Source organism: Podarcis filfolensis (assembly GCF_964270895.1).
Source record: "Podarcis filfolensis genome assembly, chromosome: 11".
Classification (NCBI taxonomy): Eukaryota; Metazoa; Chordata; class Lepidosauria; order Squamata; family Lacertidae; genus Podarcis; species Podarcis filfolensis.
Window position 1 is genome coordinate 8,268,549 of NC_139613.1, and position 13,716 is coordinate 8,282,264.

Here is a 13,716-nt window from a genome sequence, read left to right on the forward strand (position 1 = left end):
ACATATAGAACAGCACCCTTCTCTCTGCAACTCCACAAGCTACACACACATAGAGACCAACCTGGAGGGTTAAAGATGGTAATATCATCCAACAGCTTTGACATCTCTTGCTCCAGAGAAGGCAGGGTTATCTTCCCATTTTGCTCCAGGATGCTGAGGAAATGGACAACCTGGCGAATGTAAGCCCTGCACTTGAGGGTTGCATCCTAGGAAAAGCCAAGGGGGAAACAGTTAGCTCACCACCTCCCTGTTTCTCACAGAAGCTGCTCTAAATTTGTTTGTTTCGTAAAATTCATACATCGCTTAATTGTATGCGCGTATATTAAAACTTCAAAGCGGTTTCCAAAAAAAGGTAAAAATACTAATAAGAACAACTAACAGCGACAACTTAAGACTTTCTGTAAGTTAGAATAACAATATAGTTGTGCCTCGGATCTCAAACGCCTTGGCTCCCGAACAAATTGGCTCCCAAATGATCGAAACCCAGAAGTGAGTGTTCCGGTTTCCGAACGATTTTCGGAAGCCGAACATCCGGCGCGGCTTCCAATTGGCTGCAGGATGCTCCTCCAGCCAATCAGAAGCTGTGCCTTGGTTTTCAAATGGTTCTGGGAGTCAAATGGTCTACCGGAACGCATTCTGTACGAAAACCAAGGTACGGCTGCAGATTTATTTATTTTTTAAAAAAAACCCAGATTAAAACTTGCACCATCCCTGGGTAGCCTTGCCTAAACAAAAATGTTTCTATTTTTTAATTTTTAATTTTGTTTAAAATGTATATAAGAAGTGCAGTGTAAGCGGTGGAAGTCAATCAATGAAATTTTATTAATATTTTCATATTGAGATATTTGTAGAATAAATTTGGAAGAAATTCTTCCAACTTTTCTTCTTTTTTCTTTCTATTTCTTCTTCTTTTTTCTCTTTTGTTCTTTTTTATATATGTGTGCTTATCTGAAATATATATGTATTTGCAATATTTTGCTTATATTTTGCAATAATTATGTTAAATAAATAAATTAATGCATTATTAAAGTAAAAAAAAAAAATGTTTCTAGCAGACGCCGAAATGTGACGGTGCCTGTTTGATGTCAGTAGACCGGGAGTTTGAAAGTTTAGTCACTGCCACTAAAAAGTTGAACCCTTACAAATGCAGAATGGCATTTTGTGGCACCTGTAGCTGCTAATTTAGCCAATTTAAGCTGACAAGTGGGCACCTATGGGGCGAGGCAATCTCGTAGCACAGAAACCACAAGGTGGAGCGGCTCTCTCCTTCCCACCAGGAGCAGATTTAGGGGATCGGGGCCGGTTTGGTTGCAGAGCCTCGGGGAAGCTGCAACTATGAGGCAGAATGGACAGCAAGAGGCGGTGGGGGGAGCCAAATTTTGGCCTCGCACAGGGCGCTGCTGATTTTGAGACCCCAAATTCTGCCGCTGTCCCTACCCACACAGGGCTGTCCTTACCAGATGCATGTGGCTGTCGGAGGAAGCGCCGAAGCCCGCCGACGCCTTGAGCAGCTTGACGATCAGCTCAGCTGCTGGCTCCTTGGCCAGGATGATAGACGGAGGATAGTGGGTGTTGAAGTAGCCGATGATGCTCTGATAGGACAAAACGCTGACGTGCTGCCAAGGGAGGGAGCTGGTCTGGCCCAGGAGGTTCAGCAGCGGAGACTCCTGACATTTTGGGGGGGGGGATGGAGATCTCGTTCACGGTTCAGTCAACCAAAGAACCACACTTTGCCTTCAGCTAACCTTTACTCGGGACACGGGTGGCGCTTTGGGTTAAACCACAGAGCCTAGGACTTGCCGATCAGAAGGTCGGCGGTTCGAATCCCCACGACAGGGTGAGCTCCCGTTGCTCGGTCCCTGCTCCTGCCAACCTAGCAGTTCGAAAGCATGCCGGTGCAAGTAGATAAATAGGTACCACTCTGGTGGGAAGGTAAACGGAGTTTCCGTGCGCTGCTCTGCTTTGCCGGCCACATGACCCGGAAGCTGTACACTGGCTCCCTCGGCCAATAAAGTGAGATGAGCGCCACAACCCCAGAGTCGGCCACAACTGGACCTAATGGTCAGGGGTCCCTTTACCTTTAACCTTTACTCAGAGCAGACCTCCTGAAATCAATGGGCCTAAGGTTGTCGTGGGGATTAACTTCAATGGGTATAGAACAGAACACCACAACACCATTTCTGAAAAGTAAGTCTTCTTTGCCCTAACAGCCTCCTTGACTTTCCTTTTCAGCCTTGCTGACAACCTCTTGAACCGGGAAGGGCGGGGTATAAATAAAATTTTATTATTATTAATAATAATAATAATATTTTATTTATACCCCGCCCTTCCCGGTTCAAAAACTGGGCTCAGGGCGGCTAACAACAAATCTAAAACACTTTAAAACACTTAATTATAAAAGCATCATAAAATACAGCATAAAAACATGAATAACAATAAAATGCAAAAATCAATTAGATAATCCCCAGGGCTAGCTGGATGAATTGGTCCTACTTGGGCCAATGAGGAGGCCAGGGGGGAATTAGCTGTGGGGACTCAGAGCGGGTGATCTTCATAAAAGGGGAGGGGGAAGGAAAGAGAAGGGAAATAAAAGATCAGATTTTTGCAGTTTTGAACCCCCCCCCCAAAAAAAAATCGTTGAAGAGAGATTTGGGCCCATGAACATTCCCTTTCAAGGACATATTCCAGCAGGGCAAAAGCAATTCTGCAATGTGCAGAGCAGGACCGGTGAGCTTCCACGGGCCAAGGAGAGTCCTGTGGAAAGAGACCTGGAGGGTAGAATCTTCCTGCTGCTGTGGGATATGGAATTTTTCCGTGCAACCGTTTGCGGAGCAGAAATCAGTACCAACTTTGGTTGGCACAGGAAAACATCTGAGCAGCTCAATTTGGGAGGGAGGGTCTAGCGGACAACCGTTGGGCAGGGTGGGGGAGCTGCTTAGTCCTGGGACATACCTCCCTGGTTATAAGTTGCTCTTCCTTTGCCAGAAGGACCACCATATAAAGCAGGCACACAATCATGTCCTGAGTTCCCGGAGGCGGGTTGGGATTCCAGGCGTCAGAGAGGACGCTGACCCAGTTGATCTCGCACAGAACCGAGCCCAGGAAGAGGAAGCAGCTTTTGGGACTGCCTCTCTCAACCTGGAAAAGTGAAAAGGAAAGAACAACAACAATTTATTATTTATACCCCGCCCATCTGGCTGGGTTTCCCCAGCCACCCTGGGCGGCTTCCAGAAGGATATTAAAAACAAGATAAAACATCAAACATTAAAAACTTCCCTAAACAGGGCTGCCTTCAGATGTCTTCTAAAAGTCAGATAGTCGTTTATTTCCTTGACATCTGGTGGGAGGGTGTTCCACAGGGCAGGTGCCACCACCGAGAAGGCCCTCTGCCTGATTCCCTGTAACCTCACTTCTCACAGGGAGGGAACCGCCAGAAGGCCCTTGGTGCTGGAGAGGCCAGAAGGACAGTATTTGGTTCCTCACCCCTCTTCTCCAGGTGTACAGTTCAGGGAGGGTGCTGGCAAAATTTGGGATTGCCTCCCAGGAGCGCTCAGCCTGCAGACACGCAGTGGCAGCGGCAGGACAGCTGTCTTACAAGGAACCTTGCTGTTCTGCTCATGGGCAAACCCCTATCAGGCATTTGAGGAGCCCACAATTTCCTTGAACACACTTTGAAGAGCACTGCAGGGCGGGAACCTCAGAGCTGGACCTCAGTGTCCAGGCAGAACAATGGGGGTGGAGACGCTCCTTCAGGTATACTGGGCCGAGGCCGTTTAGGGTTTTAAAGGTCAGCACGAACACTCTGAATTGTGCCCGGAAACATACTGGGAGCCAATAGTAACTAGGATGGGGAACTTCTGGCTCACAGACCCTCATTAAGCCCACCAGACTTTCCCACTTCTTGACCCACTGGCAGGACCACACATTTGCCATCCCAGGTTCGGGGCTCTGTTGCATAATCTGAATTGCAACGCCTGAAGAGGACAGGGAGCTCCTTCCAAACATCCTTCCCTGTTTTCCCTCCCTCGCTATGGTTCTCTATCCAAAGCATCTGCCTCTTACTTTAAAGAATTCTTCCATGAGTTGCCGGTCCGGATGCATCTCCTTCCAGGGAAGGCGGCCAAACTCGGCGTGGAACGTGTAGAGAATGTGCTCTGGCATTTTGGGGGCCGTGCACGTCTCGCAGTAGTGCATCAGGTGGAGCCAAAGTGGCCCATGGTGGCTTGGCAGCAGTTTATCTGGAGAGGAAAACGGAAATGGCAAATTTAGCTCAGCATCTGCTAACCACTTGCCTATAGGAAGCCCACAAGATGTCCCATAGAATCAGATGAGGTAGCCTTTGTCAGGAGCTCAGCCTACACTCGAGTAGAACCCTGGCAGAGACACATGCCCGACTGGCATGTTCCCTCCCTCCTGGTCGAGCGTTCAAGAGCTTCAAAAGCTCTCTTCTGCCCGAACATCACAGCGACCAATGCCAACAGACACTGGCACACTTAGGGATCCACAGAGTTTGAGCATCATGCATAACAGACCTCAGCAACTCAGCATTTTGGCTAATCTACTTTATTTACATATAAACACACACGGAGCACTGCAACATGGCTCCCTCTTTCTCTAGCATCTGACAGCAAAGAGAAATAAACAAAGGACAATAGTCCCACTTCATGGAACACAGTAACATAAGCATCCTGTCTCCGTCACTTCCCACTCTGTGGAGTCAAAACATATACCGTCATGTGAAAGACAACAATCCCATGACTGCAATCACGGAGCAGGAATTCTAACAGCTTTCCCGTTGTTGTTCTTTTATCATATGTAGTGGTCTTATAGTAAGGTTAAGGCTTACTGGGAAATAATATATAATGAAATGAAAAGGACGTTTAAAGTAGTGTCCGTTTTAAAAAACCCAGAAGCTTTTCTCTTGGGAATTATAGGGACAGGACTACCTAAAACGTATAGAAACGTATTCATGTATGCTGCTACAGAGGCTAGAATGTGACTCACCCAAAAATGGAAAGGAGAAGAAGTCCCAGCAAAGGAAGAATGGGTACAGAAACTTATGGAATATGCAGAAATGGCAAAACTTACCGGAAGAATAAGAAATCAAGATAACAAACTTTTTATAAAAGAACGGAAATGGTTTATTGAATGTTTACAGATAAATTGTAAACAGATAAAAGCACTGGCAGGGTTACTGTAATAGCCTGCAGTTTCATAAGAGTTTATATTTAAAGAAGATTAATAAATGAACAAGTTCAGCTATTTTGGATATGCAGAAAATATTAAAAATAAATTTAAGGAACCTCAGAAAGTGGGGGGAGGAAGTCAAGTTTCAAAATGTCAAAATGATTGTAAAATCAGTGAAATGTATAAATCTGAAAAGTATTAATATATTTTTTTTTAAAAAAAGAAAAAGATGGATGATCCCTACTTTATTTTGCCTTCTCTTCTGTGTTGCGTGTGTGTATTGCTGTTACGTTGTTTGGAGACCTTCGAATGGCAAGCAACTAACAAGCTTCTTCTTAATAAGAAGAAGAAGAAGAAGAAGAAGAAGCCTCGCTTGTTGGAAAAATTGGGTGGATGAACACCTTCCTGGCAGCATGGATAACACAAGTGGGAACGAAATCCACACACAAATAATGTGCAATTCAGAAAAAGGCTAAGGAAGGGAAACATTCATGGTGGGCATGAATATTAAAGGATATATTTAATGGCTGCCAGTATGGACTTTTGCCTACCTTTAAAGCTTTCGTGCAGAACTCCTATGCTGCCTGCGTATAACTGCACCATATTTGAAGCCACCGGTGTGTCGCTCTCCAGCCAAGGGTAACAGGTCTGTTTGCTTGATTAAGGAACAAGACGCGGGGAGAGGGAGAGAGGTAAGAGAGATTTTAGACAAGAGCCACTACCCTCCACCTGCTTCCTGGCACCCTGCCACAATTTCAAGAGGTCAACCAATATAAGCTTATAAAATTGCCTTGCGCCAATTCAGACCATTGTGGGCCATCTATCCCAGTGTAGCACAGGAAATGCAAAAAGAGAAATACGCCGTATTTAAGAGGAAGCACGCTCATTAAGTCAATATACAATACAGTCGTACCTTGGAAGTCGAACGGAATCCGTTCTGGAAGTCAGTTCGTCTTCCAAAATGTTCAGAAACCAAAGCGTGGCTTCTGATTGGCTGCAGGAAGCGTCCTGCAGCCAATTGGAAGCCACGGAAGCAGCGTCGGACATTCGGCTTCCAAAAGTGGTTCGCAAACCAGAACAGTCTTTGCAGTGTTCAGGAGCCAAAACGTTCAAGAACTAAGCTGTTCGAAAACCAAGGTACGACTGTATTCTTAACAGAGCTGCAGATAAAAACATACATTCATATCCATTAGCAAAGAGTGTCCAGGGACCAAAGTTTCGGGATTCTGAGTACAATCGAAGGTTATTTTTAAAAATCTCTTAATAAACACTTGTAATTATTTTAATTTAGACCATGGAACCTTTTGTAATTGGAGTCAAAGAATTGTATCAAATATATATCATTTTCCTCCAGGTATGTTTCATTATTGATTCAGTAAATCACACAGCTGTATCCTATTGCTTTCCTTATTGGCACTTGTGACAGCTTAGTGTTTATTTTTTAAAAAAATTAAAGACCATTTTTCTTTCCTTTCCTTTTTTCTATAACTTGCTCAGCATTATTAAAATTCAATAAACCTTTTTTTCCCCAAAAAAGAAATAAACGAGGAGCTGACTGATTATCGCAAACGGAATCACACAAATGCCCTTTCACAGACACAGACACATGAAATGTTTCCTCCCTTCGACTTCCTGCTCACCTTGCGTCTTCTCTCTCCAAAACCAGGATCCAAGGCCTAAAAAGTCTGGTGATAACCAAATGCAAAGAGCGCAGCGCTGGGAAGGAGGAGAAAAAACACATGTGCAACATAGCAGAGATATTTTCACAGCACAAACATCTAACCACTTTCTTCAAAAGAGGTAAAATCGTAGAACTGTAGAGTTGAAAGGGCCTCAACTTCCTGCAACGCAAAAAACAAAAGTTGGGACTATGTGTTGTCAGCAACTTCAACAGCCCAAGTTTCAGCTGATGCTGCTTCTTTTAATTAAAGCAAGTCCTTAAGACTGCAAAAACAAGTACAGTCGTACCTTGGTTGTCAAATGGAATCCGTTCCGAAGTCCATTCGACTTCCGAAAACCTTCGACAACCAAGGCGCGGCTTTTGATTGGCTGCAGGAGCTCAATCGGAAGATGCGTCGGCCGTTCGGGTTCCAAAGAACGTTCACAAACTGGAACACTCGTTTCCAGGTTTGCGGCATTCGGGAGCCAAAACGTTCGACTTGCAAGGCGTTCGGGATCCAAGGTACGACTGTACACAGGGGAGTGTGGAATGCCAGTGACCTGTCGGAAGCCAGCAAAACAGTATGCCGAGAAACCAGGACTCAGCAAAACGTATTTTCAACCTGGGGCGGGGCAGAGAAGGGCAAAAAGGGAGGCAGGCACAGTGGGAGCAGTCACCCTACGTGGACCCTCGTATCTATGGGGCCGCCTCTCCCGGTATGCCCCACGGAGGACCTTCAGGTCCATAAATAGTAACACCCTAGAGGTCCTGGGCCCTAAGGAAGTCAGATTAGCCTCAACCAGAGCCAGGGCCTTTTCAACACTGGCCCCGGCCTGGTGGAACGCTCTGTCTCATGAGACCAGAGCCCTGCAGGATCTGATTTCTTTCTGCAGGGCCTATAAGACAGAGTTGCTCCGCCTGGCCTTTGGCTTGGCATCAACTTGATCCCCTTCCCCTCTTTCTTTTTTCCTTTCTCTTTCTGTGATGGAAATCCTATTTGGGGACTTCCCTGGCTTTTTTCTGGCCCACGTAGGACCAGTCTGGATAGTTGGCCTTGGCGAAGACTTGACGTTTTCGTCCCAAAAAAAAGTTTTTGATTTGTGTTCCTACTGAAATGAGGCTGCATTTTAATGTTGTATTTTAATCTTGTTTTTAAGTTGTATTTCAATCAATTGTTTTTATGCCGGTGTTAGCCGCCCTGCGCCTGGTCTTGGCTGGGGAGGGTGGGGTATAAATAAAAAATTATTAGTATTATTATTAATTATTATTATTATTATTATTATGCTAGCCTCCCAAAACACAGGGACCTCAGGACAGCCGTTCCAGTTTGCCTTACACTCTTGCCTGTGTGTTACCTTCCAGAGTCCTGCCGCTGCCGACTGGCTCTCGTGCCAAGTTGGCCACTTCCGAGTCCACCAGGCGGTTGACGAGATACTCGGCGAAGCAGGTCACTTCGGCTATGTAGGGAGCCCACTTGGAGAACAGGCCAAAGCTCCGGAAGTCTTGCGAAGACAAGCGCAGCTTCAGGAAGTAGTCAGAAAGCCAGTCGATCGTCTCCATGACCTGCAGAGGAAGAAAGCTCTGAGGCCTGGGAAGATGTACAAAGCAGATTATGGCCCGCCATCCCAGACGGAGAGCTTGCCACTTTACTTTGCCGCCAGTAGATTATGGGAAATTTTGGACCACCTCCTGTAGGCGACCCAGAGATTTACCAGTAGATTCCGGCCTGCTATCTAGCTCTCCTTTAGATGATGCATCGTAACAGCGTCACTCAAGGAAATAAGAAACTGCCTGAGGCTGCCACACACCAGAGTTCCATCTAGCAGCTAAATATCCATCAATCAATGTTTATTACGGCAAACAGCCAGCATATTAAACCAGAATTTCTGCATAATTCTCTACGTAAGCAATAAAAACGATATATATGGGATTTAACAATCAATATACTAACGGAATGTACTTGAAATATGCGTCCAGAGAGAATAAAACGCCATAAAAGTTTAAAAGAGTAAGAGATTTAACTAAGAACTGTAGAGGTTTATGACGAGTTATGCAGCTGTGTATTCTTTTGGTTTCTTTGACTTACAGCTGTTGCACAAAATCTAGCTACATTTCTAGTGACGTACGAATTCTGGCCGGACAAGAGGCAATTTAAATAGCATTCCTCTGTCCTACCTGACACTTTTCATACAAGGGGCGTTATGACAGAGGCTCTGGAATCTGAATAAAATATACAATGAAATAGAACACGGATCACTGTTTTTATGTGACCACTCTTACATGGACAGATCCAGAATCTTTCTGTATCTACCTTCCAAAAGAACAGATGGCAGGACGTCAAATTTCCAGCGGCTAAATAGCATTTGCCTTGACGGAACAAGGGCAGAGGGTCATTGAAGCCTTGCTACACGCAGATCCTTTTAAAGACCCTCCTTCCTACTTAATCATAGACATGTAGTGCCTGTGCTTTAAGCTTGAAGTTACCAGCATGGTAAAGGTAAATGACCCCTGACCATTAGGTCCAGTCGTGGCCGACTCTGGGGTTGCGGTGCTCATCTCGCTTTACTGGCCGAGGGAGCCGGCGTACAGCTTCCGGGTCATGTGGCCAGCATGACTAAGTTGCTTCTGGCGAACCAGAGCAGCGCACGGAAATGCTGGTACCTTCCCGCCAGAATGGTACCTATTTATCTACTTGCACTTTGACATGCTTTTGAACTGCTAGGTTGGCAGGAGCAGGGACCGAGCAACAGGAGCTCACCCCGTCGTGGGGATTCGAACCGCCGACCTTCTGATCAGCAAGTCCTAGGCTCTGTGGTTCAACCCACAGCGCCACCTGCGTCCCAGCAGCATGGTACCCATGGGCTAAATGGTGTTTTGGGGGACATTCCCTGGTGCCCATGAAACCTCAGACTAGATCCTTCCTGCATGAAAGAAAGATGCTCCGCTATTGAGCTACAGCCCTTCCCCTTGTTCGCGAGATCACATCGCAACGCTACACCAGCCGCCCACCTGATCTGCGGACAGAAACAGCTGCACGGAAGTTTGCAGCGCGATGTTTTCGCCGGCGTTCTCCTTCCCGGCATCTTTCTTCGCGGCCACAGAGCCGCAGCCCAAGGCTTTCAGGGACACCTTCCAGCAGTCAGGGCTCAGGAGCTGATCCGAGGAACCTGAGGGAGCAGGCCCAGAGCAGATTGTCCAAGTAACAGGTGCCAATAACCAGAAATTACATGGGAGCAGGGGTCGGGAACCGCCGGCCCTCAGGTCAAATGCGGCCCAGCTCCCAATTTGGCCCATGAGGCCATTTCACTCAAAACACACCCAACCTGTCTCACGCCCATCCTTAGATTTGACATAAGGGGTGGGAAGGTAGAGACAAAGTTGGATCAGCTGTGAAGGCGATCCCTTCTATAAGCAGGGTTAAACTCACAGGCCATAGGCGGCCAGTTTTACCCTGCCAGATCGGCTGTGCGGCCAAGTCCTCCAGGGGGCTGGGGCTCAAGGACAAGGTCAACTGGTGGTGAAAACAGCTTCGCCAGTCCTCTGATTGGTGAAATGCCAAGTGCAGGGCTGGCAAAGTCCCCACGCACTATAGGTCCCATGTCCCTGACTACCAGCCGTGTGCCAAGCACTCTTAAGGATGTAAGGTGATTGACAGGCGGTTTGTCCCACTTTAATTGGTCCACAGGGGTGACCCGCCAAGCCAAAAAGGTGCCCGTCGCTGCATTAGGTGGGGCTTAGTATAAGCTAACCAGTGTGGAGGATAGCTCAGTGGGTAGAGCATGAGACTCATAAATCTCGTCCTGGGTTCAGGCAGAAAGATTCCTGCATTGCAGAGGGTTGGACTAGATGACCCTCGTGGTCCCTTCCAACTCTACAATCTATAATGCTATGTATTTCGCAGCAGGTCCACAAGAGACCAAGAAAAGTCTAAAGCATCTTAACTTTCGTTCTTTTCTTTTTCTAAGGAACAATTGCAAAAATAATTCATAAAATGTAAGAAAGCTGAGCACCACCTCTTTGTTTGCATATGATTAGTGTGCATCTATACAGGCCGCAGAAATCTGCTTTTTCTCCTTGCAGGGTATGAAGTGTTTCAGGGCAGGGGACTTTACATCTATCCCACACATGCAGACACACCCACACAAAAGGTGGGACCAAATTTCAGTGGAAGCGGTGCAATTCAGCTGTTTTGAAACAGGTGGCCGAATTTGGCCTGAAGGCCAGCTGGGAAACTCTCAGGTAGTGCCCCACCAGGTACTTACTTTCCATGAGCAGCCGCAGGTAGCTGCTGTAGTGGTCGGGGAACTGGTACTGGAGAAGGCAAGTCCAGTGCTTGCAGAAGATCGAAAAAGGCATCAGAAGGTCTTCCTCGGGCTCCAGGCCACAGGCTTTGAGCGCCAAGTGGATGGACTCCAGAAGTCTGGTCCGCTCAGAGAGTGGCGGCTTTGAGCTGTGCAGCCACTGAGGGAGGTCAAACTGGAAGAGGAAAAGGAGGACAAGCATTGTGACGTTAAAATATGAGAGAGTGCTGGAGGTGAAATAGTTAAACAGGTTGTCCAGTCAATAGACTGAGTCAGGAACAATTAGGGGCTAGGCAGACAAGTAAATATCTGAGAGGTGGTTTAGTGAGTGAGAGCAGGGAGCGGAAGTTATAGGTCTGGATAGGTACCCCATGATTGGAACTGACCGATACCGTTCATGAAACCACATGCTTGTTAAACTGCAATAAATAAACAAACGTTTATGTTCCAATTAACTCTGGCTGGACTCAGTATTGTCCCAGGTAAGGCCTGGGTGGTGGCAGCGAGAAATAAAGTGCTGGCACAGGGATCAATAGATGGTGAAACGTCCAGGGACCCTGTGTGATCGCCACAAGCATTTGCACAAAGAGCTTTGAGGATGGAGCTGCGGGGGACTGGGAGATCTGAGAAAAGAAATAGTGAGCATAGTTCTCCAGCGCCCGAAGGGTAACCTTCACACAAAGAGGTAATAAATCAGAATCTGCCTGCCCCTTCAAAATGAATGTGTGAGAGAGGGCCGCTGCAGCCAAACTGTTGCTGAGGCATAAAACAAGTTGGGAGACCCTGAATATTTATTCGATTCCAGTTTCCCTCTCTTCTCCTTATGTTCAAAACATAAGTTAACACTGATTAGGGATACAAAAAAGAACTTCACAATCCAAGGAGAGCAGTAGGGAGGATGCAAGCATGCGTTCTGGATTTCTTAATGCTAGCTGCGTATGCCCCAAACCTTAAGCCACGGCTTGTTCGAACCATGGTTTATTGAACAAACCAGGGGCAGCCTTGCAGACGAGCAAAGAAACCATGGCTTGTTTTGCCTACTGTTGGTTTCATTTACTAACTGCTCTCGCCTTGGGTCTCTGTAGCCAGGCAAGCACCTGGAGATGGGTAACAAATCAAACCAGAGTTACTCCCAGGGTAGCGTGTTTGGACATAACGAGAAACAATGGCTCACACAAGCTGAGATTTGTAAGTAAACTTCAATTCTAATATTCCGGTTTGTGGGCCACAAGCAAACCATAGCTAGTTCAAAATAGCAAACAGTCATTCAGGTGTTCAAGCAAACCACAGATAAGCTAAACAAGCCATAGTTTAGTGTAATGGGGCCACTCATTAAGAGTGTGGGATGTTCCATCTACACTAGCCTGGAAGAAGCCGGACATTCGCTTTGTATTGTTATGCTGGAACGTCTTAGCACAGTAAGCCTCCAAACCACAGGTTAAAGGAGTACATTTCAGTAAACCTGTCTAGCTTTGCTGTATTTGCATTAACGTTCTTCCACCCTCTCTGCACCCACAACAAACACTTCAAAAAGGGAAACCCATGTGAAATCAACTTCCCGGGTCATAAAAAGGAGAACTTTGAGAGCCTCTTGCCTTTGTGAGCAGCATGAAAATGACATCGCTGTTGTCGTCGCCAAGGAAAGACACAACTTTCTCATACAAGCTGACGAATTCTCCTGGGGAGGCAACAGGAGTGAAGTAAGGAGACAGGAGTGTGCAGAGCCTCCGATTCTTCAGGACTGTTTGCAGCACCGGCTTGCATTCCGATTTGGTTCCGGAGATGAACACCTGGAAAGAGACTTAGATCTAGGGGTTTGTTCAGCAAAGACACAGCACAGCAAGACCCTTCTGTATTCTGCTTGGCTTTGCCACAGCTCATCTACACTTGGACTACGGAAGCATCAGTCTTCAGTTCAAGTCTCTGTTAATAGATATACCTGCACTTAAGTGAGGACCAAAGACAATTTTACACAAGGGCCTTGGAGAAGACCTATTAATGGGACTTAGAAAAGCGAACGGAAACTGAGCGAGGTCCCAACCAGTGGCGTAGCGTGGGGGGTGCAGGGGGGGGGGCGGCCGCACCAGGCGCAACATCTGGGGGTTAGGGTTAGGGGGCGCAAATCCACGGGTTAGGGGGCGCAAATCCACGGGTTAGGGGGCGTAAATTACTTGCCTTGCCCCGGGTGCTGACAACCCACGCTACGCCACTGGTCCCAACCAAAGAATGGCAACTTAAATTGACGGAATATGAGCAGCTTGCAGATTTAACATATAGAAAAAGAGAACAAGAAGAATATACGTTTAAAGAAGACTGGGAAATGTTTACTGATTATATGGGTGAAAGTTGTATACATTTAAAAACATTGGTAGCATTAAGATAAATTCAACAGTGTAAATGAGTTTTGATGGTGTAACAATGGATTACTGAATAGTTTAATTCATGTAAAATATGCAGGGATGTATGGTATGCAAAATGAACCGTGGAAAGAGAAGAAGGGAAGTCTAAATGATCATCTTGAAATGTAAATTAGAAAAACTTAATAAAAACTATTTTTAAAAAAGGAAA

At 46.3% G+C, this 13,716-nt stretch overlaps 1 protein-coding gene across 1 annotated transcript in view; it reads right to left on the minus strand.

Annotated features, from left to right (window-relative positions):
* EPG5 (ectopic P-granules 5 autophagy tethering factor) overlaps window positions 1-13,716 on the minus strand; it is a 78,934-nt gene that overhangs the window by 14,943 nt on the left and 50,275 nt on the right. Inside the window, exons 30-39 of the mRNA XM_083575465.1 lie at window positions 12,744-12,938; window positions 11,110-11,323; window positions 9,857-10,014; window positions 8,203-8,410; window positions 6,828-6,903; window positions 5,739-5,842; window positions 4,063-4,238; window positions 2,953-3,138; window positions 1,458-1,667; window positions 62-206 (exon numbers count right to left, since the gene is read on the minus strand). Of these exons, the coding sequence (XP_083431591.1) occupies window positions 62-206; window positions 1,458-1,667; window positions 2,953-3,138; window positions 4,063-4,238; window positions 5,739-5,842; window positions 6,828-6,903; window positions 8,203-8,410; window positions 9,857-10,014; window positions 11,110-11,323; window positions 12,744-12,938 (1,672 nt within the window). The remainder of the gene's footprint in view (window positions 1-61; window positions 207-1,457; window positions 1,668-2,952; window positions 3,139-4,062; window positions 4,239-5,738; window positions 5,843-6,827; window positions 6,904-8,202; window positions 8,411-9,856; window positions 10,015-11,109; window positions 11,324-12,743; window positions 12,939-13,716) is intronic.